The sequence below is a fragment of the Chiloscyllium plagiosum genome, unplaced genomic scaffold (assembly GCF_037043375.1).
Source record: "Chiloscyllium plagiosum isolate Xiang-an unplaced genomic scaffold, Cpla_swu_hap1 HiC_scaffold_46, whole genome shotgun sequence".
Lineage (NCBI taxonomy): Eukaryota > Metazoa > Chordata > Chondrichthyes > Orectolobiformes > Hemiscylliidae > Chiloscyllium > Chiloscyllium plagiosum.
Window position 1 is genome coordinate 732,308 of NW_028270184.1, and position 26,977 is coordinate 759,284.

The following is a 26,977-nucleotide window of genomic DNA, read 5'->3' on the forward strand; positions in this document are numbered from 1 at the left end:
TAGAAAGCCTTACTTTGTTTACTTTTAGATCAATAGAGACACCACTGCCCCTATCCTGAGAACGTTTGGGGACAGTATGGAAGTAGCTTGACTTTAAGTTTAAAGGAGTAGAGAGAGCTTTACTCTGTTTCTAACCCTGTGCTGTACTTGTTCTGTGTGTATTTGATGGAGGTGAAGGGCTTATGCCAGAAACATCGATTCTCCTGCTCCTTGGATGCTGCCTGACCTGCTGCGCTTTTCCAGCAACACATTTTTCAGCTCTGATCTCCAGCATCTGCAGTCCTCACTTTCTCCTCCATATTTGATGGGGACAGTGTAGGAATCATAATGTTGTGATGAACAAGAAGGATGTTTTAACATTTTAATTTTGAGATTTGTTTGAATAATAAATTTACAGTATAGAGAGAGGCCACTGGTCAATTGACTCTACAGCTGAAATTCGAGCTACCCAGGGTAATCCCACTTCCCAACATTTGGTCCGTAGAGCTGCAGGGAATATTTAATGTTCAGGTCCTCATACTTTCTCAATAAGTCAATGGTTTCTGTCTTTACTCTCCCTTCCAGACTGGGTATTCCAGACCCTTACTGCCATCTGGGTGGAAAAAAATCTTTCCTTGTCTCCACTCCACTCCTTCAACACATTGCTTTAAATATGGGTCACTGCCGCTTCACTTTCGATGTATACAAGTCATAAAGGAGTGGAAATGTATGGTTCACTGCAGTCAGGCAGAATCCTAAGTCACAGGCAGGAACGTTCAGACCCCATTGGGTGTTCTGAAGGGCTGATTGCCTTCTTGTTGGGTGAGAGTCAACCGAGGGTCCATTTCTGTTGGGTGTGTGATCTCCTTGGGTTGGGGATCATGACATAAGACCACATCTCCGCTCTGTACTGCACCCACAGCAACAAAGTGAGCTATTCAACTGACGTGAGATTCACAGGTGTGCTGTATCCTAGCCAAGCCCAAGAACTTTGCAGCAAAATGTTGCAGGGTTTGGTTGGGGAATAGGTGTTGGTAGTATGAGGACAAGACTGGATCCAGATGTGACTGCTAGTGTTTAACCATTTCCTACCCCATTCTAGAGTCTTAAAAATAAAATTGAGAGGCATGGATAGTGAGGAGAATTTTTTTCTCAAGGCAGCAATGTCAATTACTAGGAAGATAGGTTTAAGGTAAAAGGGGTTAACTTTAAAGGGGATGGGAAAGGCAAGTTTTATTTTTACACATATGGTGGTAACTACCTGGAAAGTGCTGCCACAGCAGGAGGTGAAGGCGTGTACAACAGCAATGTTTAAGTGGTATCTTGACAGATATATGAATAGGCAGGGAATAGAGGGATATGGATAGCATAGAGACAAAAGTTAGTTTAAAAGGTCATCAAGGGTTGGCATAGTCTTGGTGGGCTGAAGGGTCCGTTCCTTTTAGAGTCATGGAGTCATAGAGATGTACAGCATGGAAACAGACTTTTCGGTCCAACCCATCCAAGCCAACCGGATAGCTAATCCAATCTAGTCCCACCTGCAAGCACCCGCCCCATATCCCTCCAAACCCTTCCTTTTCTTATACCCATCAAATGCCTCTTAAATGTTGCAATTGTACCAGCCTCCACCACTTCCTCTGGCAGCTTATTCTATACCTGTACCACCCTCTGTGTGGAAAAGTTGCCCCTTAGGTCTCTTATATTTTGTTGTACTTTTCTCTGAATTAGCTCCATGCTGACTCGACTGAGTAACATCATCCACGCCAGAGACTCAAAAGTAGTTGCACACCAACTTGTTTTACTCTTCAATCCAAGGGTGGCACCATGAAGTGATATACATATTTGCTCCTGGTTATTTTTTTGGCCCTTTGACCCATGTCCCAGTCACTCCCTGAGAAATCAGTTTCTCAAATCTTTTGACTCTCTGCCGTCCGTTAAGGGAAGGGGGTGTCGCAGCCCAGACAGTCCCAGCTCCCTGCCCCAATCCCTCCCACAGCTCACCTTAGTCTACCTGCAGCAGGTGGGCAGGAGTGGCTGAAACTTTCTCCTTGGAGCACAGAGGCTACCTTCAGCCACTCTTGACCTCAGAATTGGTGCAAAATAGGGTGGTCCTGGGGTGTTTCCTGATGGATACCTCCTGCCCCACTCCTGCTAGTTGTGGGTGTGAGCATTTAACTGAAAACAGCTTTTGGGAGGGGTGATACTGTCAGGCATTAAAGCCAATGTTAACTGCCTCCTCCCCCAGTCCTGTATTTGCACAGACCCTACAGGATGTGTGCATGGGTGTCAAAAATTAATGCTGGGCACAGATCATTCCTCCTGGTTTCCTGGGAGGACTCCTGTTCCTACTGGTGGACAGTTGCCAGAAGTCCATCTTAGCAACAGTGGCGATTTTCTTGTTCCACTCATCCACAACCATCACCTTCTCGGCCAGTGTGTAATCCATGGTGTCCTGGTGTTTCTGTAGAATGTGCCTCTTGATGGTACTGAGCTTGAGGGTGGCCAGGGCACTGCCACACACCATGCAGACCAGGCCATGTCGCCACTGGTCATAGTCCATCAGGTACTCGAGTCGCCAGCGCTCCTGATAGTTCCTCCAATGGTCCCTCCCTCGGCCTCGGCCCCGGCCCCTGACTGTCTGTGCCGGTAAGCTCAGATCTGGCTCCTCCACGCACACTTCAATTTCCACAGGGCTCGTTTCCCCACCCCAACCTGGGGACACGTCCTTTGCAAACTCCACGACTGGATTTTCCTCTACAATGCAAAAACAGGACAGTAACAATTTGCATTTTAATACCACCTACAGCACACTAAAACATCCATAAGACGTAGGAGCAGAAATTAGACCATTCAACCTATCGAGTCTGCTCTGCCATTCATTCATGGCTGATAAGGTTCTCAACCCCATTCCCCTGCTTTTTCCCCATAACCCTTGATCCCCTTGACACGCAAGAGCCTATCTATTGCAGTCTTAAATATAATGAAAGATCTGGCCTCCATGCCTTCTGTGGCAATGAATTACATAGATTCACCAATCTCTGGCTGAAGAAGTTTCTCCTTCTATCCGTTCTGAAAGGTCTTCCCTTTACTCTAAGGCTGTATGCTTGGGTCCTAATCTCTCTTGCCAATGGAAACATTTTCCCAATATCTACTCTGTCCAGGACATTCAGTATTCTATAAGTTTCAATTAGATGGTGTGCGTTGCCAGATAACCCCGAGAAATGTTCGGATAACCGGCACTCAGAAATTACTGTTTGTCTATGATCAGGTTGTTTATCGGAATGATCAATTATCTGAAAAAAATGGTCCCCGTCCATCTCGTTGGGATAGTCAAGGTTTTACTGTACTCCAAATGTGGTCTGACCAGAGCCTCAAGTACATCCCTGCTTTTATCTTCAAGTCCTCCCAAAATAAATGTCATAATTGCATTTGCCGCCTTAACTACTGACTCAACCTACAAGTTTACCTTGAGAGACTCCAAGACTAGAACTCCCAAGTCTCATTGCACTTCAGACTTCTGAATTTCTGCCCATTTAGAAAATAGTCCATGCCTCTATTCTTCCTACCAAAGTGCATGACCTCACACTTTCCCACACTGTACCCATCTGCCACTTGCCCAGTCTTCCAACCTGTCCAAATCCTTCTGCAGCCTTCCTGCCTCCTCAATGCTCCCTGTCCCTCTACCTATCTTTGTATCATCTGCAAACGTAACCAGAATGCTCTCAGTGCCTTCATCTAGATCGTTAATGTATAAAGTGAAAAGTTGTAGTCCCAACACTGACCCTTGTGGAACACCACTTGTCACCAGCTGCCATTCTGAGAAGGACCCTTTTATTCCCACTCTGCTCTCTGCCAGAGAGCCAAGCTTCTATCCATGCTAGCGCCTTGCCTCTAACACCATGGATCCTTATCTTACTCAGTAGCCTCCTGTGTGTACCTTGTCAAAGGTCTTTAAGTCCTGGTAGATAATATCCATCAACGTGGATCTAACATCCATCCATCACAGAACACTTCACAGAAGTGTTATTCAGGTTGCATTTGAAGAGTAGCCATGTAAGAAAGAAACAGGGACTTGCAACGAAATGAGGTCAGAGCAATCTGTTTTAAGGAGCGTTTCACAGGATGAAGACATCAGTTATAGAGTGGATTCCAGAGCTTAGGACCACAGACATCCAATGACACACTGCCAGGGATGGAGCAATGGGATTTGCGGTAAACTCAAAAGATCAGAATTGGAGGATGTTAGACAGGAAGAGTTGTAGGCACTGGAGGTGACAGCTGGGGGAGGGGTGTGAAGGTCACAAAGGGATTGAAATCAATGAAGAGAGTTTAGAAGTGGAACCATTGATGGATCAGGTTCTGAGAACACAGAATAATGGGTAAACTAGGATTTCCCCATGATTGCCATCTGTGATGTGTCATCAAATCACACACACCAACATTCACTCATGGCTCTGATACTGCTCTGGATATACTTGGAAACCTGAACCCAGAACATTAATGCATGTCAATCAGGCTCTGGGTCATGTCTTGCCCTGTACTCGCTCCCCTCTAATGCACCTCTCCTTTGAGACTCAACATCCAATTGAGCTCAGTGCTGACTCTCAACACCAGCCCCTTCTTGGTATAATTTACCAAGTTGTTACAGTAGGTAACCGACGATTTCTCTATCAGGCCCAAGCCTGTTCTTGCGCTATTCTGGATATGAGACATGTTGGATCAGCCATGAGTCTATTGAATGGCGGAGCAGGCTTGAGGGGCCGAACAGCCTGCTCCTGTTCCAAGTTCTTATAGTTTTATGGAAGTTGCATGATGATGGGTCTACACAGCTACAAGATGTAGGAAGCTGTAATGACAGCGTGACATTTTGATATGGTCAGTTTTCCTTGGAGAAACTTCTTGTGGATAACTGCCTCAGAATTATAGATTGGAGGTGTGTGAACTCTTTTGATAGTCAAGAGATCTGATAGCAATGACTTTACCTGTAACTGCAGACTGTATCCTAAGGGCTGACAATTCCTCTTCCCGCGATTCGATCACTGCACTCTCCTGCAGAGATATAGTTTTCTTCCAGACATCCAGAACGTTCTTCCTCTCGGCCTGGTTGAAGTTAAGGGAGTGCGGGTGGTTCTGAAGGATGTGCCGTTTGATGGTGCAGAGGGCTACAGTAGCCAACGATTTTCCACACACCATGCAGACGAGGGTGTGCCACCACTGGTCATAGTCCATCAGGTACTCGAACCGCCAGTGCTCTTGGTAGTGACAGCGTGGCTTCTTACCGGCTGACCAGTTAGAACCTGTCCCGGGCATCACCAGTTGCACCGCTGTGCAGTCGCGCTGCAAAGCCCTCTCATTCCAGGCTTCCAGAATGTTCTCCTTCTCGGCCTGGTTGAAGTGCAGCGAGTGCGGATGGTTTTGGAGGATGTGTCGTTTGATGGTGCTGAGGGTGAGAGTAGCCAGGGATTTGCCACACACCATGCAGACTAGGCCATGCCGCCACCAGTCATAGTCCATCAGGTGTTCAAACCTCCAGCGTTCCTGGTAGTAACGACGGATACCTTTACTGGGCAACGGAGCCAGGGGGTTGTGCTGTGGCACCACCCGGTTATTATCAACAGGGAGTTGTGATTGATCCAGCAACACAGGAAAACCCACCACCTCGACAACTGAGCCAACATGAAGAGGATCCAAACGGACTTCGGTCCCTTCAGGAACAAGGGAAAACGTAACAAATTCACCAGCAGATAGTGACACACTCGCTCCTCCTCACCCACACGTTGGCTCCGCAGCCCCCACCAATGCATTACCCATGTGGCTGGGAGAGGGGAAAAGGAGTTGGCCTCAGGACCAGGCGGTTGGGTGCACGCGGAGGGAGTTGGCCTCAGGACCAGGCGGTTGGGTGCGCGCGGAGGGAGTTGGCCTCAGGACCAGGCGGAGGGAGTTGGCCTCAGGACCAGGCGGTTGGGTGCGCGCGGAGGGAGTTGGCCTCAGGACCTGGCGGTTGGGTGCGCGCGGAGGGAGTTGGCCTCAGGACCTGGCGGTTGGGTGCGCGCGGAGGGAGTTGGCCTCAGGACCAGGCGGTTGGGTGAGACCGGAGGGAGTTGGCCTCAGGACCAGGCGGAGGGAGTTGGCCTCAGGACCAGGCGGTTGGGTGCGCGCGGAGGGAGTTGGCCTCAGGACCAGGCGGAGGGAGTTGGCCTCAGGACCAGGCAGTTGGGTGCGCGCGGAGGGAGTTGGCCTCAGGACCTGGCGGTTGGGTGCGCGCGGAGGGAGTTGGCCTCAGGACCTGGCGGTTGGGTGCGCGCGGAGGGAGTTGGCCTCAGGACCAGGCGGTTGGGTGCGCGCGGAGGGAGTTGGCCTCAGGACCTGGCGGTTGGGTGCGCGCGGAGGGAGTTGGCCTCAGGACCAGGCGGTTGGGTGAGACCGGAGGCAGTTGGCCTCAGGACCAGGCGGTTGGGTGCGCGCGGAGGGAGTTGGCCTCAGGACCTGGCAGTTGGGTGCGCGAGGAGGGAGTTGGCCTCAGGACCTGGCGGTTGGGTGCGCGCGGAGGGAGTTGGCCTCAGGACCTGGCGGTTGGGTGCGCGCGGAGGGAGTTGGCCTCAGGACCAGGCGGTTGGGTGAGACCGGAGGGAGTTGGCCTCAGGACCAGGCGGAGGGAGTTGGCCTCAGGACCAGGCGGTTGGGTGCGCGCGGAGGGAGTTGGCCTCAGGACCAGGCGGAGGGAGTTGGCCTCAGGACCAGGCAGTTGGGTGCGCGCGGAGGGAGTTGGCCTCAGGACCTGGCGGTTGGGTGCGCGCGGAGGGAGTTGGCCTCAGGACCTGGCGGTTGGGTGCGCGCGGAGGGAGTTGGCCTCAGGACCAGGCGGTTGGGTGCGCGCGGAGGGAGTTGGCCTCAGGACCTGGCGGTTGGGTGCGCGCGGAGGGAGTTGGCCTCAGGACCAGGCGGTTGGGTGAGACCGGAGGCAGTTGGCCTCAGGACCAGGCGGTTGGGTGCGCGCGGAGGGAGTTGGCCTCAGGACCTGGCAGTTGGGTGCGCGAGGAGGGAGTTGGCCTCAGGACCTGGCGGTTGGGTGCGCGCGGAGGGAGTTGGCCTCAGGACCTGGCGGTTGGGTGCGCGCGGAGGGAGTTGGCCTCAGGACCAGGCGGTTGGGTGCGCGCGGAGGGAGTTGGCCTCAGGACCTGGCGGTTGGGTGCGCGCGGAGGGAGTTGGCCTCAGGACCTGGCGGTTGGGTGCGCGCGGAGGGAGTTGGCCTCAGGACCTGGCGGTTGGGTGCGCGCGGAGGGAGTTGGCCTCAGGACCTGGCGGTTGGGTGCCCGCGGAGGGAGTTGGCCTCAGGACCTGGCGGTTGGGTGCGCGCGGTGGGAGTTGGCCTCAGGACCAGGCGGTTGGGTGCGCGCAGAGGGAGTTGGCCTCAGGACCAGGTGGTTGGGTGCGCGCGGAGGGAGTTGGCCTCAGGACCAGGCGGTTGGGTGCGCGCGGAGGGAGTTGGCCTCAGGACCTGGCGGTTGGGTACGCGCGGAGGTGGTTAGCCTCAGGACCTGGCGGTTGGGTGCGCGCGGAGGTGGTTGGCCTCAGGACCTGGCGGTTGGGTGCGCGCGGAGGGAGTTGGCCTCAGGACCTGGCGGTTGGGTGCGCGCGGAGGGAGTTGGCCTCAGGACCTGGCGGTTGGGTGCGCGCGAAGGGAGTTGGCCTCAGGACCAGGCGGTTGGGTGCGCGCGAAGGGAGTTGGCCTCAGGACCTGGCGGTTGGGTGCGCGCGGAGGGAGTTGGCCTCAGGACCAGGCGGTTGGGTGCGCGCGGATGGAGTTGGCCTCAGGACCAGGCCGTTGGGTGCGCGCGGAGGGAGTTGGCCTCAGGACCAGGCGGTTGGGTGAGCGCGGAGGGAGTTGGCCTCAGGACCAGGCGGAGGGAGTTGGCCTCAGGACCAGGCGGTTGGGTGCGCGCGGAGGGAGTTGGCCTCAGGACCAGGCGGTTGGGTGCGCGCGGAGGGAGTTGGCCTCAGGACCAGGCGGTTGGGTGCGCGCGGATGGAGTTGGCCTCAGGACCTGGCGGAGGGAGTTGGCCTCAGGACCAGGCGGTTGGGTGCGCGCGGAGGGAGTTGGCCTCAGGACCTGGCGGAGGGAGTTGGCCTCAGGACCAGGTGGTTGGGTGCGCGCGGAGGGAGTTGGCCTCAGGACCTGGCGGTTTGGTGCGCGCGGAGGGAGTTGGCCTCAGGACCTGGCGGTTGGGTGCGCGCGGAGGTGGTTGGCCTCAGGACCTGGCGGTTGGGTGCGCGCGGAGGGAGTTGGCCTCAGGACCAGGCGGTTGGGTGCGCGCGGAGGGAGTTGGCCTCAGGACTTGGTTGAGCTGCTCTGTACCTGTCAGTGTCTCTGGCTCCACCCCTGGCTGCCGGTCACTGGTCTCTGATTGGTGACGCTCGTGCCGCCCCTCCCCTATACAGCAGTCCGAATGGAATCGATGTGACACATTTCCTGGCACCTGTCGCACTTGGTCGACGCTCGATTGGTCAACGACGCTGTCCATCATAGAGGTTGGCCTCCCTGGAACTGATTGGTCTTGCAGCATAGTACCCTCCCCTGGCACCTGCGGTAACTGACCGTCGCCGTGGGATAGAGCGGGAAACCGGGTCCCGTGCAATTCGAGGCCCGATTGGTGGGAAACGGCGGGAGCCGTGTTATCGACCGCTGATTGGTCTGTGTGAGGGAGGAGGCGGTGCCTTAGGTGTCCCGCTTCTGTTAAGGGGGGCTGTGTTTGGTGCAGGAGCCGATCCATCCAAGTGGCCATTACGACGCGTCGCTGACGGGCAGTCAGACTGAGTGAGGCCTGGTGCCTTTGGAGGATGTGCCGCTTTATGGTGCTCAGCTTGAGAGTGGCCAGGCCGCTGCCGCACACCATACACACCAGGCCATGTCGCACGCCATCGTAATCCATCAGGTACTCCGTCCGCCAGCGCTCCTGGTAGTACCGCCTCACAGGCCGCCGGCTCAGCGCCCCCTTTGCCGGGTCCGGCCTTGGCGGAGACATCCTACCCGGAGCGGCCTCAGCCGACCTTTGATCCGCGGCCGGAGGTATCCCTGTGGGAGGGGAAAAAAATGGCACATCCGTTGGACGTCTCTTGATTTTTTTTCCCCAAAATTCAATCTGGCTCCACCCCCATAGGAAGCCATTCTGCCCCTCGAGCCTGTTATCCCATTCCTCATGTCCACTTTCCTTGATTCCCTGACTGATCAGAATCTATTTATTGAAACCTTACAAGGACTTTGCCCCCACAGCGCTCTGTGGCAAAGGGTTTCAAAGATTCACAACACTCTTGAGAGAAAATAAATTCCTCATTTACCTCAGTTTTCAGTTGGTGCTCATTTATTCCTTGACTCTTCCATGAGGGGAAACATCTGCTCAGCATTTACTCTGTCGAGATCCTTAGGAATCCCAGATGTCTCTATAAGATCACCTTTCATTCTTCTCAACTCCAGTGAGTAGAGTCGTAAAGATCTCAGCATGAAAACAGGCCCTTCGGTCCATGTGGACTAGGTATCCTAAATTAATCCAGTCACATTTGCCAGCATTTGGCCCATTTATATACCCATGGGTATATAAATAGGCCCTTCCTATTTACATACCCATCCAGATGCCTTTTAAATGTTGCAATTGTACCAGCTTCCATCATTTCCTCTGGCAGCTCATTCCATACACGCATCACCTTCTACATGAAAACATTGCCCCTTAGGTTTAGACTCTCCTAAGCTGGGGAAAAAGACTTTGGCTATTCACTCCATCCATACCCTTCATGATTTTATAAACCTCAACCTCCAATGCTCCAGGTTAAATGGTAGAGTCCCAACAGGTTAGCCTTTGTTCATAACACAATTCCTCCATATTGGGGATCAGTCTAGCGAACCTTCTCTGTACAGCCTCCAATGAAATTATATGTTTCCTTAAATAAGAAAATAAATACTGCTGTCAGTACTCCAGATGTGGTCTCACCAGCACCTTGGACAGTTGTGGTGAGACTTCCTACTCTTACACTCCAATCTCCTTGAAATAACATTAGCCTTCCTGATTACCTCAAGATTACTGTATCGGCGCTGCCTCGTGCTCCCACGAGGAGTTTGAACAGTTCATCCACTTTACCAACACCTTCCGCCCCGACCTCAAATTCACCTGGACCATCTCAGACTCCTCCCTCCCCTTCCTAGACCTTTCCATTTCTATCTCGGGTGACCGAATCGACACAGACATCTACTATAAACCGACCGACTCCCACAGCTATCTAGACTACACCTCCTCCCACCCTGCCCCCTGTAAAAACACCATCCCATATTCCCAATTCCTTCGTCTCCGCCGCATCTGCTCCCAGGAGGACCAGTTCCAAAACCGTACAACCCAGATGGACTCCTTCAAGGACCGCAATTTCCCACCAGACGTAGTCGACGATACCCTCCTCTGCATCTCTTCCACTTCCCGCTCCTCTGCCCTTGAGCCCCGCCCCTCCAACCGTCACCAGGACAGAACCCCACTGGTCCTCACCTACCACCCCACCGACCTCCATGTACAACGCATCATCCGCCGTCATTTCCGCCACCTCCAAACGGACCCCACCACCAAGGATATATTTCCCTCCCCTCCCCTATCAACGTTCCGAAAAGACCACTCCCTCCGTGACTCCCTCGTCAGGTCCACACCCCCCACCAACCCAACCTCCACTCCCGGCACCTTCCCCTGCCACCGCAAGAAATGCAAAACTTGCGCCCACACCTCCCCCCTTACTTCCCTCCAAGGCCCCAAGGGACACTTCCGTATCCGCCACAAATTCACTTGCACCTCCACACACATCATCTATTGCATCCGCTGCACCCGATGTGGCCGCCTCTATATTGGGGAGACAGGCCGCCTACTTGCGGAACGTTTCCGAGAACACCTCTGGGACACCTGGACCAACCACCCCGTAGCCCAACACTTTAACTCCCCCTCCCACTCCACCAAGGACATGCAGGTCCTTGGACTTCTCTATTGCCAGACCATGGCAACACGACGGTTGGAGGAAGAGCGCCTCATCTTCTGCCTGGGAACCCTCCAACCACAAGGGATGAACTTAGATTTCTCCAGTTTCCTCATTTCCCCTCCCCCCACCTTGTCTCAGTCAAATCCCTCGAACTCAGCACCGCCTTCCTAACCTGCAATCTTCTTCCTGACCTCTCCGCCCCCACCCCAGTCTGACCTATCACCCTCACCTTGACCTCGCTCCACCTATCGCAATTCCAACGCCCCTCCCCCAAGTCCCTCCTCCCTACCTTTTATCTTAGCCTGCTGGACACACTTTCCTCATGCCTGAAGAAGGGCTTATGCCCGAAACATCGATTCTCCTGTTCCCTGGATGCTGTCTGACCTGCTGCGCTTTTCCAGCAACACATTTTCAGCTCTGATTACCTCAAGATCCTATATGCTGCAGTTTCTCTCCATTTAAATAATAATGTTCTTTTGTTCTCCCATTTCAAAAGAAACAACAACACATCTTTGCACACATCCTATACTCCAGTTGCCAACTTTGTGTCCAATATATAGTAAACATTTGCAATCCCAGCACTGATCCCTGTGGAACCCCACTGGTTACAGATTGCAAATCTTAAAAAGAACCTCTTTTCCTCACTCACTGTTTCTTGTCCACTTGTGTTGCTAGTGGTTTAAAACTCTCGAGGGCAATAAATTCTCGTTTGCTCTGTGATCAAAGTAGTAATGTGCTGCAATGCTGAACAGCCACACTCAAATGGGAAACCGATTACTTTCAAAGCCAGAGGAAAGATAGAAAGATCCCACAAGGAACAAATGCAGGGAAATGACCAGGTGATCTTGTTTTTATTCATTTCTGTCTATTGCAGCTAGGTCAGAATTATCTGCCTATCTCTGTGCCATTCAGAAGATGGTGCGCTGCCTTCCTGAACTGCCCTCATTTCCCCCATGTGTTATAGGGACATCTCATACAGTGCTGTATTTAAAAGGTTGGTCTGCCTTGTAGATAGAGTTAATGGTAGTTGTCTTTTCCCTAGGATGGGCGATTTCAAGAATAGGAGGCACATTTTTAAGATGGGAGGAGAGAGATTTAAAAAAGACATGAAGGGCAATTGTTCCAAACAGGGTGCTTCATGTGTGGAATAAACGTCCTGAGGAAGTGGTGATGTGGTTACAATTACAACATTTAAAAGATACTTGGGTAAGTATACGAATAGGAAAGGTTTGGAGGGATATGGGCCAGGTGCAGGTAGGTGGGACTAGTTTAGTTTGGTATTATAGTTGGCATGTACTGGTTGGACCAAAGGGTCTGTTTCCGTGTTGTATGACTCTATGATTAGCCAATTCTTTATCCACAATAATATACTATGTCCAACACCAATGGCTTTTATTTTATGACTTGACCTTTTGAGGTACTTTGAATTTTTTCCAGAAGTTCAAAAACAACACATCTGGTTCTCCACTCTGAGACTTCCTTGAAAATAAATTAATCATGTGATTTTCGTTTCATGAGGCAACAGCTCGTAACCTTCACGTAAAGCTTGGAAAGAGACCCTTCAGCCCATTATGTCTCACTGGCGTCCGAAATGAGCATTGTTTGTTTTTTACAGAATCTGTTACGACGCAGGAGGAAGTTATTGGCCCAGCCTGAAATACAGTTTATCATACACAACAGAGAAATGCCCAATACTCTCAACATCAACCATGGGATGAATGTATGGATACTCAAGTCCCACTATTCCACTAATTATACATTAGTATAAAAACGTGTAGTATCAATTAACAAAATGTCCAATTGTTTCTCTTTAGTACAACTAAAGAAAATGAAAGAAACAAACATGAGACTTCTTTAATAACTTTAAATCATCTGTTCATTATGAACAAACCTTATTAAAACCAGAACTGGCTTGAAGGTAGAAGACAGAGGGTGGTGAAGAGTTGCCTTTCAGACTGGAAGCCTGTGACCAGTGGAGTGCCTCAAGGATTGGTGCTGGGTCTATTATATTTCGTCATTTATATAAATTATTTGGATGTTAACATAGTTGGTATAGTTAGTACGTTTGCAGATGACACCAAAATTGGAGGTGTAGTGGATAGCAAAGAAGGTTACCTCAGAGTACAACAGGATCTTGATCAGACAGGTCAATGGGCTGAGGAGTAGCAGATGGAGTTTAATTTAGATAAATGTGAGGTGCTGCATTTTGGAAAAGCAAATCTTAGCCAGACTTATGCACTTAATGGTAAGTTCCTAGGGAGTGTTGCTGAACAAAGAGAGCTTAGAGTGCAGGTTCATAGTTCCATGAAACTGGTCACAGGTAGTTAAGATTATGAATAAGGCACTTGGTATGCTCTTCTTTATTGGTCAGAGTATTGAGTATAGGTGTTAGGAGGTCATGTTGCAGCTGTACGGGACACTGGTTGGGCCACTTTTGGACTGTAGCATGCAATTCTGGCTCCCTTCTATTGGGAGGATGTTATGAAACTTGAAAGGATTCAGAAAAGATTTACAAGGATGTTGCCAGGATTGTAGGATTTGAGCTATAGGGAGAGGCTGAATAGGCTGGGGCTATTTTCACTGGACCGTCAGAGGCTGAGGAGTGATCTTATATAGGTTTATGAAATCATGAGGGCCATGAATATGATAAACAGACAAAGTATTTTCCCTGGGGTGGAGGAGTGCAGACTAGAGGGCATAGGATTAGGGTGAGAGGAGAAAGATATAAAAGGGACCTAAGGAGCAACTTTTTCTCTCAGAGGATGGTGCGTATATGGAATGAGCTGCCAGAGCAAGTGGTGGAGGCTGGTATAATGACAACATTTAAAAGGCATTTAATCTGGATGAGTATATGAATAGGAAAGGTTAGAGGGATATGGGCCAAATGTTGGCAAACAGGACTAGATTAGGAAAGGATATCTGGTTCGCATGTTCGACTTGGACCGAGAGGTCTGTTTCCATGCTGTACATCTATGACTCTCAGTGGGAAAAACAAATTAACATCTAAGCTACAATCTGAATTAAAGCTGTGGATCCTCAATGCCACATACAGATATACACAACAGAAAAAGACAAGTCTCTTCAGAGGTAATGGTTTTAAAAAGAAACAGAAGGGGATAGACCATGCCAGGGGAGTACAGTCTGGAAGGAAAAGAGTAAAATATAATGATTTTTTACATCCACTAAATTTCTTATCAATGAAGCTGAATTATTAACAGCTGTAAATTGATGGTAGATTCACAGTTCTACAAACATAAAAACTTCAAAATCAGTATCAGAAGTAGGTTGTTCCATTCTTCCAGCCTGCCCAGTCATTTAATAAGATCATGGCTGATCTGTTGGTATTTTGAACTCTGTTTCGAGTTAACTTGGACTCAAGTTGCAAGAAAATGATCAGGGACCACTCGTTCGGGTTTTACCAGGTATACAAAAGTACTGATATTTGCATACTACCAACAGGTTCCTAGAAACATCTCCTCCCCTCTCCTCTCTTGTCTGCCTTCTGCAGGGACTGTTCCCTGTTCACTCCCAGCAACCACAGCCCCACGGCACCTACCCCTGCAACTGCCAAAAGGTGTAACACCTGCCCATTTACCTTTTCCCTCCTCAGTATTCAAGGGCCCAAACATACCTTCCAGGTGAAGCAGCACTTTACCCGCATTTCTCACAATCTAGTCTATTGCATTCGCTGTTCACAATGTGGTTTCCTCTACACTGGGGAAACGAAGCATAGACTGGGTGACTGCTTCACAGAATATCTACGTTCTTTCTGCAAAAAAGACCCTGAGCTCCTAGTTGCTTGCCTCTTTACCACATGACCCTTCTCCCTGGCTAACATCTGTCTCAGGCTTGTTGTAGTGCTCCAGCAAAGCTTAGTGCAGGCTGGAAGAACAACAGCTTATCTTCCACTTGGGAACCCTGCAGCCCTCCAGACTCAATTTGGAGTTCAATAATTTTAGGGCCTGAACTTCCCCATGTCCTAGCCCCCTACCACATATACCAGCCCTTGTCTGCCATTACATCCTACCTATTGTTAGCCACGAACAGTCTCCATTAACAGCTATTTACCGTACCAGTCAGATCATTATCAATTATTTTGTCTGTCCAACTGTTCTCCTCTCTCTTTGGGCTATATCCCTATCATTTACTCTTTATGTGCTCCCCCCACCCTATCGTCTGCATATAAACCAATCATATTTTCCTAGATACCATCAGTTCTGAGGAAAGGTCACCGTTCCTGAAACATTAACTTTGATTTCTCTTCACAGATGCCGAAAGACCTAAGCTCTTTCAGCAACTTCTGTTTTTATTTCTGATTTACAGCATTTGCAGTTCTTCCGGTTTTTTTCCCAGAAACTTTTACTGAAAATAGGATTTCAGGAGAGAGTTGGACAGCTTCAGTGGTGTCTTCTTTACATTGATTCAGTGACTTGCAGAGCAGAACCTGAAGACCAGCATAGGTTGTTCGGTAACTCTTAGCATATAGGTCCCCAATTCTCTCAAAGCAAGTTTTTTTTTTAAGTAATGAAAGCAGTAACTCCCCATCTCTTATCTGCTTGGAAGCTTTGCTCAGCTGTTTCTCCAAAGTCATTTTATGGTAAAAAGTAGGCAGCTTTTGGAAACAAACTGGAAAAGTTGAAGTTTGGGCTGCTTGCCGCAGAGAATGAACTGGGTTTTTAAACATACAGGTGTCCCCCCTGTATCTGTGGATGATACGTTCCAAGACCTACCACAGATGCCTGAAACCACAAATGGTAGCAAACCCTATCATTTAAATGGGAAACCTACTTCCCCAGAAGCCCCCTGGAATTTTTTCTGGAATGTGCCATGTAATATTTTCAGGCCACGGTGTACTGCGGATAACTGAAACCCAGAAACCAAATCTGCAGATACGGGGGTTCTACTGTATAACTCAAAGGAAAGTTGAACAATGTAATCACTTATTGACTGACTGTTAGGTGACAGATCCCCCCCCACTTCCTCGTTTTCTTTTCCCTCCTGAATCACTGAACTATTTACCTTTTTTTTTTAAATTGCCTTTTCTCTTATACAGAAGTGACCTGCACAAGAGGGTTGGGTTATACATGAACTGGAGAGGGACCAATATCCTGATGGGGAGATTTGCTTGTGCTATTTGGGAGGCTTTAAACTAATATAGAAAGAGAGTGGGGTATTCTAAATGTCTTTAAATATATTATCCAGACATCCAATAAAAATGATAAAGATACCAAAGTCCACCTCTGATTAGAGAGAACTGACTGGTGGTGGTTTATCCGGAGGGTCACTGCACCTTGGGCGAGGAGAGAGGCTAAGGTAGTCTTTGTGGTAACCTCAGCAGGTGTAGGAATTGAACCCTCACTATTGGCATCATTCTGTATCATAAGCCAGCAGTCCAGCCATCCACCACTCTCAGAACTCATAAATGAAACAAGCTTCTTCCACCATAGCCTACACTAATATAGAAATACAAACCGAACAAAGCTATACATGAATTTTTTAAAAACATAAAAGTAGAAACTCAACAGGTCTGGCAACATCTATAGAAAGAGTTAACATTTCAAGTACAGTATGATATTGAATTTGAATGGTTAACTCTGTTTCTATATCTACAGAGCCTGTCAGATCTCATGAGTTTCGCTAGCACTTTGTTTTTATTTCAGATTTCAGGCATCCACAGAACTTTACTTTTAATACGGCTATACATGGCTGTGTCCATTTGAGAATCCAAAATTCCAAATAACAATGATAAAATATTTTGAACCTTCATCATAGATGTAGAATCCCTCCAGAAAGAGGGGGCCATTTGTCCCATCTAGTCTACACTGACCTTTCAAAGGGTTCAAAGCTCTTCAAAGGCTATTCTCTGAATAGAAACCTCCATAGCTGATACACCTGCCCTGCAACTCCCTTGGATACTTTGGGGCAATTTATCATGGTCAATCCACCAACTTAAAAAGGGGGGAGAATGTATAAGGAGTTGGTTGCAGCTTCACATAACTGGGACAGCAATGGTTAGCACTGCTGCCTCACAGCACCAATGACCCAGGATCAATCCCAGCTTTAGGTGGGATGCTGTTTGGAGAGTGGTGCAGATGAGATGGACTAAATGGTCTCATTCCACAGAGTAGGGATTCCATGAAGTGTTATGTTGTAAGCAGCAGCCATTTGGCACATTGTATCCACACTGGCTTAAGAAAAAAATAAGAAGTGAAGCTGACAAATGCATGAGAGATAATTTTCTTTTTTGTGGACATTAAAGCCAGATAAATGGGCACTATTTGTTGTGGGTTCAGAAGAATTCAGTATAAACCAACTCAGATTGGTCAGATCTCAATTCAACACAAATCCTATGAAGGGAGTGAAATAGAGAAGCAAAAAGACCTCTAGAAGTTAGCTGCATAAATTTATGCAACACGGATCTTGTAAATTTACCTACATAAATCTATCCCCTTTCTCCTTAAAGTTGCTCTCTCTAATTTTCTGTTAAAAGAAGAGAAACTACATTTGGAGATGCTGAAAAAATGTTCTAAAACCTGAAAACAAGAAGAAACACCCTGAGTCCAACCAAGCAACCAGTGAACTTGAGACTAATCATCATTGTGCAGATAACATCAGGACATCATCAAAGAAAGGAAAAGGATTGTGAAACCAACTATTTGGTTTTGTGACTTGGACTGGTGATAGAGAACTATGTTCTACTGACTACTATTTTTTCCTGTGTGCTCATGTGAATTTTTAAAAGGGCTAAAATTTAAGGTATATAAATTAGAATACTTTCACTGTTCTTGTTAAAGTTAAGAAAATTGCAATCAGTGGAAGTTTTATTGCTGAGAAAACCTGGTTTGGTTTGCTTTGATCATGGGCAGCAGTCATTCAAGCAAACGAAGATTTTTGGTACTTTCATTAAATCTTAACATTTGTAGCGACTCTGGGTTAATGAGACTAAAGGGAGACAGTGAGACACATGAAGAGAAAGTAAAAGACATGTACACACAAAGACAGTGTGAAACCCACTTGGAAAGAAGGAATGAGACACAAAGAAAGAGATATTTGTGTGGAGAGAAAAAATACAAACAGATGAGAGAAACATACACAGAGGCAGATACAGAGACTTAAGTAGATAGAAGGAGACACGAGCGCAGAGAGAGACACACACACTTAGATAGACCCAATTGCAGATACAGACATACACATATAGAGATGCAAATGTCATAGATAATGAGACAGACACAAATAGAAAAGCATACAGATTAAAAAAAAATACAGTGAGGCTGTACTGTAACGATAATGTCACTGGACTAGTATCCAAAACCCCAGGTTAAGGTCTTGGGGACACAGGTTCATATCCAATCATACCAGATGGTGAAATTTGAATCCAATATAAAAAAAAATGGTGACCATGTAACCATTGATGATTGGTGTAATATAAAGATCTGGATGACTAGATCTGCCTCTGGGTGGCACAGCGGTTCAGTGGTTAATACTGCTCCTCACAGAACCAGGGACCTGGGTTAGATTCCACCCTCGGGCAACTGTCTGTGTGGAGTTTACAGGTTCTTCCCATGTCTGTGTGGGTTTCCTCCCACGGTCCAAAGATGTGCAAGTCACATGGATTATGGTGCTGGAAAGGCACAGCAGGTGAGGCAGCATCTGAGAAGCAGGAAAATCAACGTTTTGAGCAAAAGCCCTTCATCAACAAACTTGTAAGGAGATCTCAGCTATCTGTAAGAATAATAGGGTAGTTATGGTAGGGGATTTTAACTTTCCAAGCATTGACTGAGATTGCCATTGTGTTAAAGGTTTAGATGGAGAGGAATTTCTTAAGTGTGTGCAAGACAATTTTCTGATTCAGTATGTGGATGTACCTACTAGAGAAGGTGCAAAACTTGACCTACTCTTGGGAAATAAGGCAGGGCAGGTGACTGAGGTGTCAGTGGGGGAGCACTTTGGGGCCAGCGACCATAATTCTATTTGTTTTAAAATAGTGATGGAAAAGGATAGACCAGGTCTAAAAGTTGAAGTTCTAAATTGGAGAAAGGCCAATTTTGACAGTATTAGGCAAGAACTTTCGAAAGCTGATTGGAGGCAGATGTTTGCAGGTAAAAGGACGGCTGGAAAGTGGGAAGCCTTCAGAAATGAGATAACGAGAGCCCAGCGAAAGTATATTCCTGTCAGGGTGAAAGGGAAGGCTGGTAGGTATAGGGAATGCTGGATGACTAAAGAAATTGAGAGTTTGGTTAAGAAAAAGAAGGAAGCATATGTCAGGTACAGACAGGATAGATCGAGTGAATCCTTAGAAGACTACAAAGAAAGTAGGAGTATACTTAAGAGGGAAATCAGGAGGGCAAAAAGGGGACAAGAGATAGCTTTGGCAAATAGAATTACGGAAAATCCAAAGGGTTTATACAAATATATTAAGGACAAAAAGGTAACTAGGGAGAGAATAGGGCACCACAAAGATCAGCAAGGCAGCCTTTGTGTGGAGCCACAGAAAATGGGGGAGATACTAAATTAATACTTTGCATCAGTATTTACTGTGGAAAAGGATATGGAAGATATAGACTGTAGGGAAATAGATGGTGACATCTTGCAAAATGTCCAGATTACAGAGGAGGAAGTGCTGGATGTCTTGAAACGGTTAAAAGTAGATAAATCCCCAGGACCTAATCAAGTGTACCCGAGAACTCTGTGGGAAGCTAGAGAAGTGATTGCTGGGCCTCTTGCTGAGATATTTGTATCATCGATAGTCACAGGTGAGGTGCCGGAAGACTGGAAGTTGGCAAACGTGGTGCCACTGTTTAAGAAGGGCGGTAAAGACAAGCCAGGGAACTATAGACCGGTAAGCCTGACTTCGGTGGTGGGCAAGTTGTTGGAGGGAATCCTGAGGGGCAGGATGTACATGTATTTGGAAAGGCAAGGACTGATTCGGGATAGTCAACATGGCTTTGTGCGTGGGAAATCATGTCTCACAAACTTGATTGAGTTTTTTGAAGTAACAAAAAAGATTGATGAGGGCAGAGCAGTAGATGTGATCTATATGGACTTCAGTAAGGCATTCGACCAGGTTCCACATGGGACACTGGTCAGCAAGGTTATATCTCATGGAATACAGGGAGAACTAGCCATTTGGTTACAGAACTGGCTCAAAGGTAAAAGACAGAGGGTGGTGGTGGAGGGTTGTTTTTCAGACTACAGGCCTGTGACCAGTGGAGTGCCACAAGGATCGGTGCTCGCCCCTCTACTTTTTGACATTTACATAAATGATTTGGATGTGAGCATAAGAGGTACAGTTAGTAAGTTTGCAGATTACACCAAAATTGGAGGTGTAGTGGACAGTGAAGAGGGTTACTTCAGATTACAACAGGATCTGGACCAGATGGGCCAATGGGCTGAGGAGTGGCAGATGGAGTTTAATTCAGATAAATGCGAGGTGCTGCATTTTTAGGAAAGCAAATCTTAGCAGGACTTATACACTTAATGGTAAGGTCCTAGGGAGTGTTGCTGAACAAAGAGACCTTGGAGTGCAGGTTTATAGCTCCTTGAAAGTGGAGTCGCAGGTAGATAGGATAGTGAAGAAGGCGTTTGGTATGCTTTCCTTTATTGGTCAGAGTATTGGGTACAGGAGTTGGGAGGTCATGTTGCGGCTGTACAGGATATTGGTTAGGCCACTGTTGGAATATTGCGTGCAATTCTGGTCTCCTTCCTAACGGAAAGATGTTGTGAAACTTGAAAGGGTTCAGAAAAGATTTACAAGGATGTTGCCAGGGTTGGAGGATCTAAGCTACAGGGAGAGGCTGAACAGGCTGGGGCTGTTTTCCCTGGAGCGTCAGAGGCTGAGGGGTGACCTTATAGAGGTTTACAAAATTATGAGGAGCATGGATAGGATAAATGGACAAAGCCGTTTCCTTAGAGTCGGGGAGTCCATAACTAGAGGGCATAGGTTTAGGGTGAGAGGGGAAATATATAAAATTGTCCTAAGTGGCAACTTTTTCACGCAGAGGATGGTATGTGTATGGAATGAGCTGCCAGAGGATGTGGTGGAGGCTGGTACAATTGCAACATTTAAGAGGCATTTGGATAGGTATATGAATAGGAAGGGTTTGGAGCGATATGGGGCGGGTGCTGGCAGGTGGGACTAGATTGGGTTGGGATATCTGGTCGGCATGGACGGGTTGGATCAAAGGGTCTGTTTCCATGCTGTCCATCTCTATGACTCTATCAGGCTTTTGCCTGCAACATTGCTTTTGCCGCGCCACATATGCTGCCTGACCTGTTGTGCCTTTCCAGCATCTGCAGAACTCATTTTCACCAAGTTACATGGATTGGTCATGCAAACCCCTAGACACTATGGGTAATTTAGCATGCTAGGTGAATTAACCACTAGAAGTGTGGGGTTACAGGGTTCTTCGGAAGATCGGCGCAGACTTGATGGACCGAACGACCTGTTCCCACACTATAGGGATTCTATTTTAAAAATTAAGTCCTTTAAGGAAGGAATTTTCTTATTCCTTATTCAGTTTGGTTGACTCTTAACTGCCCTCTGGGTAATTAGGGATGGGCAATAAATGCTGGCCTGGGCACCATCATCACATCCTATAAACAAAAAAAACGCAGTAAATGAGACAGGCACAGAGTCAAACTCACAAAAGAGAGAGACCCTAGTGCACGTAGAATCCCTACAATGTGGAAGCCAGCCATTTGGCCCATCAAGAGCTTGACACCCCTGAGATATAGACAGGCAGATAGAGAATGAGAAATATACATGGTAAGAGATATGCACAGATAAAAATATTATAGAGAACAAGAAACTCAGCAACCAAATACACACAGGCAGCGGTAATGTAAGACACACAAAAGAAACAGCCTCACAGAGGGGGATTTAGACCCACAGAGATGAACAAGAAAGACACTAGACAGGTGGAGAAAGAGACATGGATAGTTTCATGACTCAACGATAATAGTGCACTGAAAATCAAGTCCCACTATTCCAAGAGTTGTCAAAATGAATGAAGCTACTGAATTGTCCAATTCAGGTTGAAATAATATATACACCAAAATTTTCTTTCCTCCCTTTGACTAGTAAATAACTTCACTGCAAATAAATTGTTTTTAACCAATGGCAAAAAAGAAATAAACTGTTAACTATAACTTGCTCTGTACCCCTTCTTAAAATTTCCATGTACAGACCGATACATAGGGACGAGACACAGGTATTATGGGTAGGAAAGGAAAGTTAGTGGAGCACATTTTTGGCACCAGTATAGATCATGGAGATCAATGAGTTGTTCCTTTCAGATCCTTTTGATTCCTGCTGACTCTTTTCTGATGACTCAAGATTGAGGATACACTGCTTCTCAGTCTTCCATTCACTGTTTGAGGATTTGTCTTTTCCATAAGGTGTAGTAGCAGAACTCGGTCATTTGGCATTCAATAAAACCATAGGTGATCTGAAATTCCTCAACTCCACTTTTCTGCCTTCTATCTAACCTTTGATTCCCTCACTGATAAAAAGAAATATATCTTAGCCTTGAACCCCAAGGTGACAGCAGAGAAGGACAGTCCTGCCGGAGCTCCTCAGTTTTTCTTCTCTCCATTTAGCACTGGAGGTAAATAGTGCCAGCAGCAAGTCCACAGAGCAGCGTGCCCTGTTACAGCATGTGGATTGCAAGCCCCAGAAGAGCGCACAGGCACGTGTCTTGGATGGAGATTGGTGTGTGGGGAGGCAGTGCTGGCACTTACCTTGGAGCAGTTCAGCGCTGCACTGAGCAGACGAGCTTGGAGCAGAGGGGGGATGGCTGCTAGATTGGGATCTGGCGGTCAGACCACATGCAGAGGTCCCGCACAGAGCTGCTACACTAATGTGTATTTGAAATTTCCTACCTTTCTGCAATGTCAACCCTTTAATGATGTTCTATTTTAAAATTTATTTTCAACTCTGTAAACAATGCAATTACTTTTATTCCTGTGTTGTATCCAAGAATTGTACCTAAGTGGTTGTCATAAGAAAGCAGACATTGTAAGCACTTTTCCCTGTACTCCTACAATGGAGTACATGTGACAATAAAGGGATATTCCATATTCTGTACTTAAGGACCCAAGTACTACAGTCCTCTGCAGTAATAAGATTCCAGATTCACTATCCTCATTCTTCCTTACCTCTGTCTTAAATGGCTATGCTTTACTCTGAGATTAAGCCTTCTGGTCCTAGACTCCTCTACATGGGGAAGCAACCTCTCTGCATCTACTCTGTCAAGACCCAAAGAATATTCGAGAAATTCAACATTTCTTGCAGCATCTGTGGAGCATTGACTTCAGTTAACCTTCTTCAGAATGGTTCTGAAGGGTCACTGGACTTAAAACATTAACTATGCTTTCCCTCCATATATAGTGGCAGATCTGTTGAGTTTGTCCAGCAGTTTCTGATTTTGTTTCAGATCTTCTTCATTTGCAGTTCATTGTTTTATTTTATTCCTCTAGGAATCTTATATGTTTCAATAAGGTCACTTCTCATTCCTCTGAACTCAGATTAATATAGTCTCAACCTATCATCTAAGAAATTGTATGAAATTGTAAAACACAGTATTTATAGCAAAAATTTACAGTGTGATATTACTGTAAACTTTTGCTATAAATTCTGTGTCTCACAATCTTATATTCCACAACCACCTGATGAAGGAGCAGCAGCACTCTGAAAGCTAGTACTTCCAATTAAACCTGCTGGACTATAACCTGGTGTGTGTGATTTTAAACTTTATACACCCGAGTCCAACACCAGCATCTCCAAATCATTGGCTGTCAAGTAACTGAATATCAAGAGAAGCTAGTCAGGTCAGGAGAGAAATCAGCAGGTCTGCAGCAGCCAAAAAACTCAGTTCCCTGCATTAAGCCACTATAAATCTGAAAAAAAAGCTGCTCTTTCCCTTCAGCAAATGCTGCAAATTGTGATTTTGAATCAGAATTCAGAGAAACAGCCACTCTGTACCTCTGGCGAATAAATGGAAGTACTTGGAATAAATGGAAGCATTGAAGAGAAACCTTCAGATCAGCAAGAACCAACTCAACATTTTGATCAGTTTCCCTCTGCTTGTGATTTTTTTTTGTGTGTGTGACTATCTGTGTTTGTGAGAAAGACAGGGTGACTGGGGGGGGGGGGGGGTGGAGTTTGTAAATGATTCCGTTTCAATTTGTAAAAAGGTTGTTGGATTTAGTTTAATTGTTTACCTCCAGCTCAAATCTAATTATTTCTAATAAATAATCTTATTAAATACAGGAACCTGATCTCTGCTTTCTATCAACCTAGGTCTGAAAATCAGGTGGTTTGGGGATTTTGCATATTTACTTACAAAATTTTAATTTACCCAGAGTTGTGACAAGACCTTTATGTTGTTAATAGATGGGACAGGGTCAACATGGAGAAGAGATTTCTCTTAGTACAGAAGACCAGAACTAGGGGCCATCAAGAGAAGACAGTCATTAATAAATCCAATCGAAGGAATAAAAGGATCAGGTGAGGGGAGATGAAGAGGAGGCTTGAGTGGAGTAGAAACACAAGCTAATGGGCCGTTTGTATAATTTCAAAATTCATTCATGGAATGTGGGCATCAACGGATGTACCAGCATTTACTGCCCATCCTGAAGTGCCCTGGTAAAGAGGTGGCATTCTTGAATTGCTTCAGTCCTTGGGATGTAAGGCACCCATACTGCATCTGTAACAAATACATGGTGACCATATAAGTGGTGGGAGATTGTGAAGAAGAAACTGATTAGGCACTGTTGAATTGAAAAGAAGCAACCCGAGGGTTTAAATGGCCATCTCAAGTTCCCAGGCTGAGAAGGCAGGTTGGAGAGCGAGCAACAACAGAAACAAGAGTTGCTGGGATTATAGGTCTCCTGGATTGAATAGTTTGATACATACCTGGGGCAGGATTGATCTGCACTGTTCTAGCCTCAGCTCCTAGCATATCAGACTTCTCCTGGTGGTGACTGTGACTCAGGAGGTGCTCAACCCAGGTTGCAATGACAACCTCCTTCTCAGCACGAGTCAGGAGCATAGTATCCTGGTGTTTCTGGAGGATGTGTCGCTTGATAGTACTGAGTTTGAGGGTGGCCAGGGCACTGCCACACACCATGCAGACTAGGCCATGTCGCAGGCAGTCATAGTCCATCAGGTACTCCATCTTCCAGTGTTCCTGGTAGTATCTCCGGTGGTCCCTGCCAGGATGCCGGCTCCTGCGTTTCTGCCATTTCATTAGCTCCCTGGGTTCTGCTGGAGTCAGTGATGCAGTTTCAACGGTGGCTCCAGAGACATCGGAAGCTTGGCAATTTGGAAAGGCTTCATATCCTACAGCAAGGAAGGTAGCACAATATCATCATTTGCAATCTGAACAGGGCCCTCAGCATTCTCCCGTCAAACAGAATGCTGGACATCTGCAGCAGCTCTGTTGGCGTGTGTGAGAAGACACCTATTTCCACTCAAACCCGTGACCTTGTATCAATATTCTATTGGTACTGTACCCTCAAACTTTCCCCCTTCCTTCTCCCTCAAGCACTTCCTCTGTAGTGTCAGCACTCCCAGGACATAGACAGCACAGGGTTAGATACAGAATAAAGTTCCCTCTATACTGTCCCCATCAAACATTGCCAGGGCAAGAACAGCACAGGGTTTATTTACAGAATGAAGCTCCCTCTGCACTGTTCCCACCAAACACTCCCAGGACAGGGTAGGCACAGGGTTTATTTACACAATAAAGTTGCCCCTGCACTGTGCCCATTAAACACTCCTAGGACAAGGACAGCATGGAGTTAGAGCCAGAGAAAAGCTCCTATACACTGTCCCCATCCAGTTAATGAGACATTGCTAGTCTCTGTATAATTGAGAGGGTGAATGTGCATTGATCACAGGCCTCATCTGGTTCAAGCTGTGGAGTTAGCAGCTCATATTTCAGGAGGAAAGGCGAGGGACAGAGAGAGAGACACGGGTTGTCGTGACGGTGGGCAGGGATTGGGAATAACTAATGGGGATGTGGCTCTTGGTGGTACAGGCCTGTATTGGCAGGCACTGTGTGTATGAGAGAGAGTCAGAGCGTTCCTGTCCCTCTGTATCCTGCTGGCTAGGGCCATCCTTGACCAGTTCTGGTCAAATCCGTCAGATGGAGCTGTGTGCCGCAATCTCCGACCTCTCTCATACGACAACTGGCCTTTGTCTGGGTTCTGGAGCGGGGAGGGGAATCCTAGAGGGAAACCCCCTCCGCTTCTCTGTCTGCGATCGCTCAGGACTGAGCTTCCCCTTCCCCAGTCTTACCTGGTGCAGGGCTCTCCCCTTTAACCATGACTGCAGAGACTTGCTGTGAGGCAGCCAGCTGCAGCTCCGGGCTGCGCTTTATCAAACCTGGGGGCCCCTCTGCTGCATCAAGCTCCATTTTCGGCATCCTGAGTTTGTACTCCATGCTGAGAGGGAGGGTGGTCAGCAGCACCACCAGAGATACAGAGAGGAAAGAGAGAGCTAGGAGCCTGCTGTTTCCACCCTCTCCTAACCCAAAACTGCTCCTGACCCTGGTGCAAACATCAGCCCCTGTACAAACTGCAGCCAATGAGCTCTGGAGCCCCACCTAAGGGCCCCTGAGGCTCCTTTAAGGGCTCCGGGGAAGATTTAAAGGGGAAGTCACACATTCTAAATATATGTTTTACACGAGAAACAAGAGGAGGAGGAGGCCTGCACGAACATTTTATTTCAGGTCTCCAGCACCCCCAGTACTTTGCTTTTGCTCAGAAAGATCATGGTTGTTCTGATTGGAGTCCTGATTCCTGTATAACAAAAGCACAACATTGTGGTTGCTGGAGGTCTGAAATGACAAAAACTACACAATAAGTACAGAATGCTGGAGAAACGCAGCTGGTCTGCCAGCACAGGTGGAGGAGAAACACAGACAACAGGGGTTTAAGAAAGCTGCTCACCATCATATTCTCAATCAAGGGCAACTAGGGAAAGACAATAAAT

General features: G+C 47.4%; 1 protein-coding gene across 1 annotated transcript; it reads right to left on the reverse strand.

The window, feature by feature from the left end:
• Positions 1-255: 255 nt before the first annotated feature.
• Positions 256-26,544, reverse strand: LOC122543970 (zinc finger translocation-associated protein-like). Its single transcript, XM_087983687.1, has 5 exons — positions 26,282-26,544; positions 24,896-25,321; positions 8,336-9,052; positions 4,962-5,684; positions 256-2,733 (listed from the first exon to the last, which is right to left on the reverse strand). The coding sequence occupies exons 1-5, from the start codon at positions 26,424-26,426 to the stop codon at positions 2,273-2,275; spliced, it is 2,472 nt and encodes an 823-aa protein (XP_087839813.1). The 5' UTR covers positions 26,427-26,544; the 3' UTR covers positions 256-2,272.
• Between the last annotated feature and the right edge of the window lie 433 nt (positions 26,545-26,977).

Bases quoted from the DNA above. Each gene is read 5' to 3' on its own strand.
- LOC122543970 (XM_087983687.1), bottom strand. From the start codon at position 26,426: ATGGAGTACAAACTCAGGATGCCGAAAATGGAGCTTGATGCAGCAGAG. The intron at 5,685-8,335 runs GTACAGAGCAGC...TTGTTCCTGAAG, and splicing joins GGAGCCAGAGACACTGACAG to GGACCGAAGTCCGTTTGGAT. The intron at 2,734-4,961 runs GTAAAGTCATTG...TTTGCATTGTAG, and splicing joins GATACAGTCTGCAGTTACAG to AGGAAAATCCAGTCGTGGAG.